This window comes from Gadus macrocephalus, chromosome 9, assembly GCF_031168955.1.
Source record: "Gadus macrocephalus chromosome 9, ASM3116895v1".
In the NCBI taxonomy this organism is placed as follows: domain Eukaryota; kingdom Metazoa; phylum Chordata; class Actinopteri; order Gadiformes; family Gadidae; genus Gadus; species Gadus macrocephalus.
The window spans coordinates 1484435-1490638 of NC_082390.1; the positions used below are offsets into that span (position 1 = coordinate 1484435).

At 56.5% G+C, this 6204-nt stretch overlaps 1 protein-coding gene across 1 annotated transcript in view; it reads left to right on the forward strand.

Annotated features, from left to right (window-relative positions):
- The window catches only part of LOC132464909 (IQ motif and SEC7 domain-containing protein 3-like), an 8500-nt gene extending 3188 nt beyond the window's left edge, over window positions 1–5312 (forward strand). The window contains exons 5-8 of the mRNA XM_060061543.1: window positions 764–922; window positions 1995–2075; window positions 2351–2388; window positions 4870–5312. Of these exons, the coding sequence (XP_059917526.1) occupies window positions 764–922; window positions 1995–2075; window positions 2351–2388; window positions 4870–5292 (701 nt within the window). The 3' untranslated portion in view covers window positions 5293–5312. The remainder of the gene's footprint in view (window positions 1–763; window positions 923–1994; window positions 2076–2350; window positions 2389–4869) is intronic.
- Window positions 5313–6204: the final 892 nt, after the last annotated feature.

Below are 6204 nucleotides of genomic sequence, written 5' to 3' on the forward strand. Positions count from 1 at the left end.
GTGGTGGTGGTGGTAGTGGTGGTGGTGGTAGTGGTGGTGGTGGTAGTGGTGGTGGTGGTAGTGGTGATGGTGGTAGTGGTGATGATGGTGGTGGTGGTGGTGGTGGTGGTGGTTGGGGGTGGTGGTGGTGGTGGTGGTGGTGCTGGTGGTGGTGGTTGGGGGTGGTGGTTGGGGGTGGTGGTGGTGGTGGTGGTGGTTGGGGGTGGTGGTGGTGGTGGTGGTGGTTGGGGGTGGTGGTGGTGGTGGTGGTGGTTGGGGGTGGTGGTGGTGGTGGTGGTGGTGGTGGTGGTTGGGGGTGGTGGTGGTGGTGGTGGTGGTGCTGGTGGTGGTGGTGGAGGTGGTGGTGGTGGTGCCGGTCTCTCTAACCTTGTTCCCAGGTGTTCTCATCTCACGGTGGCCTGGAGGCGGACTCCTGGAATGTGTGAGAGATGGCGGCGGGATAGAGGGATCTCCGAGGACAGATTATCCGTTTGAGTTACACGTTTTCCGATATTGCTTTTTCAAATTGATCCTCACGCAAAAAAATAACTTGGTATTTCTCCTCCTTGCGGCTGTTGTTCTTCTTCCCCTCCTCTTCTTCATTTTCTCGTTAGCTTCTATTTAAGCGTTTTCCCCGTGGGACGGTTAACCGACGCCCACGGCTCACAGGGAGCGAGCGTAGAACACGGGGTTCGGCAGGAGGCGGAGCCTGAGCGGACGGGATGCTATCCAATCATACTTAGACCTAAGCCTCTCTCCCCCCCCCCCCCCCTCCCTCCCCCAGACTACGCCCACGGGATCACCATGCTGAGCCCCTTCACCTCGGAGAAGAAGCAGCTGGTGAGCTTCTGCTCGCCCAGCGGAGAGGAGCTCCGGAGGTTCGCAGAGGAGCTCCGGGAGTCGATCACCGAGGTCAACGAGATGGAGCAGATCCACATCCAATGTAGGTGGAGGAGCTCCGCGGAACAGCCGACAGGGCCGGGGCGTTCAGAGCCCCTCGTTTAAAGGCCGATTTTGACGATGGCGATGATTGATGATGCATTCAGCAACCGCAGAGACCCTCTCTTGTTTTGGAGAACGTACGAGAGTAGCTGCTAACGTACACGCAGTGTGAATCGTTGTGTTACGTATTTTAAGAATCTAAGCTACCCACACATAGACCCAATGAAGCAGGACCAAACATATAAGCCGTAAATACTATACATAGCCACAAGGGGAGCAAGACCTTATTGGAGGCTGCTCCAGCCACAGATAGCAGCACCTTTTGATGTATGAAGAAGCCGAAGCCATTACGGCACCCCGGCCACGCCCACTAGGCCACGCCCACTTGACGGTCTCTACCTGAGCACTGGAGGTGGAGAGCGTTAGAGATTTTCACGCACACCCGCGGACAGTCACGGGCCTCTGCCCGTGACTGAAAGTAGCTAGAGTTATTATCTCTCACACGTGTTCAACACGATTCCTAGACTTTCGTTCCATAGCCAGTTACCATGCCGAAACATGCAGACTTTAACAATAAACTGAGTTAAAAGCAATCCCGGATTTTGAACCTTTCCTTGAAGAACTACGTAAGAGTTGCATCGACATCTGAGACAAATCCCGGAAACGTGGACCGTTGACATCGTTGGTTCGGGATTCTGCTATGTTGGACCAACAACGTCAATGGTCAACCTTCTCAGGGGTCTCAAGAAACTAAGTTAAGGCTGCAGACTGCAGCCGAAGGAAGCATAGCTCTCTTATTTAAGAAAATCATCGAGCTTGACAGTTGGCCTTTGGTGTGATTTCATTAAATGTAAAAAGTAAAAATGGAATAGAAAAAAGGGATTTTCGTTAAATTACTGCGGGCTGCGACTGGGGAAATGAGATAATGAGATTTTCCCTTTTTTCATAAAAAAAAGTCAGTTTGAATTGAATAAAGGTAAAGGTAGCGGTTAGTGTTAATGAGGTTAGCCCTGATGACGCGCCCAGGGCTTCACCCAGAGGCCTGACCACGGTGTGTCCCTCTGACCCTCCAGGGGAGATGGACCGACAGCAGGGCATCCAGCTGCACACCGCACACTCCAACGGGGGCCAAGTGGACGCGCATGCGGCTCTAGGTACTGCACCTTGTCACCGCTTTGAAAGAAACAAGAGACGGGGAGTACACCGGGGGGCCTAGCACAAAGTAGGACACGACCACAGCCGTAGGAAAAAAGAGAAGGAGGCTTCTTACACAGGCGTCGGAATGAAAAGATTAGAGAGGGAGAGAGGGAGAGAGGGAGAGAGAGAGAGAGCAGGAAGCTTGTACCTTTCACTCTAACAGCGCAGTTAAGTTGTGTTCACATATCTGTAGAACTAGAACAACTAATAAATACAACTACTTATCCCACAGTCCAACAGGATGTGACAGGAAATAACAACACAGTAGAGGTGAGTGGAACTCACATGCCCTCTCTCCCTTTCTATCTATCCCTCTCTCGTTTTTCCCTCCTTTCTGTCTTCCTCCCTCACCGCCCCTCCCTCCCTCCCTCCCTCCCTCCCCCTGTCTCTCTCCCGCTGTTCTCCCCCCCCCCCCCCCCCCCCCTCCCTCCCTCACTCACCCCCTCTCTCTTCCTCTTCCTCTTTCAGGTAAGTGTCTTTTTTATGTCTTCGGTCCAGCGCAGCATGCTTGTGCATGTAAGCGTGTGGGGCCGGACGGGGGGGTCAACAGTGAGTGGGGGGGGGGGGGGATTAGTGCTGTAGTGCTTTGATATGCTTGGCTTTATAAGAGCCCTGCCCGAGGCCCCCCACCCCCACTCTCCCACCCCTTCACCCGCTCTGAGGAGCCCGGGATGCGAAGGGAATGAAAGGGTTGAGCCTCGGCAGGGAGGCTGGCGCCGTCCCCCTCGGGCTCCACGCTCAGCCCCGTCTCCATCGCAGGGCGGAGTCTGCCCCCTCCTCCTCTGACGCCCGCCGCGCTGCGGAGCACGAGCTGCCCCTCGTTAACGGAGCAACCCTCTGTTGGCGTAGCAGCAACCCTCTGTTAGCTTAGCAGCAACCCTCTGTTAGCGTAGCAGCAACCCTCTGTTAGCTTAGCAGCAACCCTCTGTTAGCTTAGCAGCAACCCTCTGTTAGCTTAGCAGCAACCCTCTGTTGGCGTAGCAGCAACCCTCTGTTAGCTTAGCAGCAACCCTCTGTTAGCTTAGCAGCAACCCTCTGTTAGCTTAGCAGCAACCCTCTGTTGGCGTAGCAGCAACCCTCTGTTAGCTTAGCAGCAACCCTCTGTTGGCGTAGCAGCAACCCTCTGTTAGCTTAGCAGCAACCCTCTGTTAGCTTAGCAGCAACCCTCTGTTAGCTTAGCAGCAACCCTCTGTTAGCTTAGCAGCAACCCTCTGTTGGCTTAGCATCGCCCTCCTGAGCTTAGCAGCACCCTCGTTAGTTTAGAAGCAGCCCCGTTAGCTTAGCGACATCCTCGTTAGCCTAGCAAAGCTAAGTAAGCTTGCCATTAGCTAAGCAAGTTTAGCAACGACTTTTCTTAGCAACACCCTCAGTGGCTACACAACCTCCCATTATCTTAGCAACACCCCGTTAGCTTAGCAACGCCCCCGTGAGCTTAGCAGCCTTCTCGTTAGCTTAGCCTCGTCCGATAGGAACTTCCAAATACGCTGATACCAACAAGTGTGTGAGTGTGTGTGTGTGTGTGTGTGTGTGTGTGTGTGTGTGTGTGTGTGTGTGTGTGTGTGTGTGTGTGACAGAGTGTGTGTGAGTGCGTGCTCGTGTGTGACAGAGTGTGTGTGTGACAGTGTGTGTGTGTGTGTGTGTGTGTGTGTGTGTGATCTGCACACAGCTCTCCTCTCCTCCCAGCCCTATCACCGTCAGGAGCTAGTTCCTAACCTCCCAGCCCCTCCCTCCCTCTCCGGCCCCGCCCTCCTGTCCCTCCGGCCCCGCCCTCCTGTCCCTCCGTCCCCGCCCTCCTGTCCCTCCGGCCCCGCCCTCCTGTCCCTCCGGCCCCGCCCTCCTGTCCCTCCGGCCCCGCCCTCCCTCCCTCTCCGGCCCCGCCCTCCTGTCCCTCCGGCCCCGCCCTCCTGTCCCTCCGGCCCCGCCCTCCTGTCCCTCCGGCCCCGCCCTCCTGTCCCTCCGGCCCCCCCCACAGGGGGGGGGACACCACGCCCTCGGTGTCCCTCCCCTCCACCTGCCCCCACACACCCCATCCCCCCCCAGCTCCTCCTGCCACACACACACACACACACACACACACACACACACACACACACACACACACACACACACACACACACACACACACACACACACACATCTGATCTCAGGCGCGCCCCCCTCCGGCCCCTCCTTCGTCTCAAAGGGCTGTTGTGTCTCTGCTACTGCCTCCGGTGGTGCGTGTCTGTGTGCGTACGCACGCCACGCCCTGTCTCTCTCTCTGTGCACCTGTCTCTCTCTCTGTGTGCCTGTCTCTCTCTCTGTGCGCCTGTCTCTCTCTCTGTGCGCCTGTCTCTCTCTCTGTGCGCCTGTCTCTCTCTCTGTGCGCCTGTCTCTCTCTCTGTGCGCCTGTCTCTCTCTCTGTGCGCCTGTCTCTCTCTCTGTGCGCCTGTCTCTCTCTCTGTGCTCCTGTCTCTCTCTCTGTGCGCCTGTCTCTCTCTCTGTGCGCCTATCTCTCTCTCTGTGCGCCTGTCTCTCTCTCTGTGCGCCTGTCTCTCTCTCTGTGCGCCTGTGTCTCTCTCTGTGCGCCTATGTCTCTCTCTGTGGGCCTGTCTCTCTCTCTGTGCGCCTGTCTCTCTCTCTGTGCTCCTGTCTCCCTGCCTGTGCTTCCCGTGCGCGCCACGCATGCTGCCCGTCCCAGTCCCCAGGGGGCTTCGTAGAGGCTGCGTTCAGGCTGGTAACTCCCCGTGCGTTCTCTGACTGTTCCTAAACTAGGTGTCAATTCACAACAGGCTGCAGACATACCAACTGAGCCAGCCCAGCGTTGAGTCCACCGCGCTGGCGCTGGCCCCGCCCCCGGCCCTGCTTGGCCCCGCCCAGCCCGGGGAGCTCCGCCCCGAGACCCTGATCCAGTGCCAGCAGATCGTCAAGGTGATCGTGGTGGACCAGAGCGGGCGGGGCCGGATGGAGGCCTTCCTGAGCCAGACGCCCGCGTCCCACCGCCTCGTCCAGTCCGCCATGTCCACCCCGGTGCGCGTCCGCGACACGGGGGACGGCCCCCAGCCGCCGCTGCCCCCGCCGCCGCCGCCCTACAACCACCCCCACCAGTTCTGCCCCCCCGACTCGCCCACGCCCCTGCACCACACGCTGCCCTTCAGCCGCCGCCGCAACTCCAGCGGCTCCCGCAGCATCGTCTGAACGCACGGGGGGGGGGGGGGGGGGGGGGCACAGACACATACACACGCCCTCAAATACATGCACATGAGCATGCGCGCGCACACACACACACACACACACACACACACACAGACACACAAACACAGACACAGAGGGATGAGTACATCATTCTGCAAACATCCTCCAAGTTTGTATTTATGCACACGGACACGCACACGCACACACACACGCACACACACACACACGCACACATGCACACACGCACACACACACACACACACACACACACACACACACACACACACACACACACACACACACACACACACACACACACAGACTCCAAATGAGGGATAGAAAAAGAAAAAAGACAAACCAAAAAGATTCTCTTCATGTTATTTATTGGAAAGGTCCAGAGAGGCGTAGTTTTGATACCATTCCTAAAAGACAAATTAGGTATAGTCTAACTGTGCTTGTTGACGGTTGAACCAACCACATTGTGAGTCTGTATTTTACAGACTGTCTTTATTTGAAAAGAAACCTGGTTATGGAAAATTCCCCACATGGATGTCTGGTAGCCTTGAAGGTGTGTTCATTTAAATCCAAGATAAGTGGCGATCAAGAGAAAGGAAGAACTTTTGGGACCCAGCGGCCCTGACGTTGTGTGAACCTGGTCCTCAGTACATGAAAGCCCCGTGCACACGGTCTGAACCCATCACGAGAGACTCTGGACCGCCTGAATAAATCAGGAGGCAGAACACTCACTCGTCTTCAGGGAGCACGAGTGCTGAACATCTTGCGGCTGCCATGGCTAACGTCGCTTCCCCTGAGTTGTACAGACTGGATATGGGTTATAGCTGAACCCTTGAGTAACCTGACTGGCTTCACGAAAACATATCCTGATGACAATCATACAACATTGTGTTTGTTTCA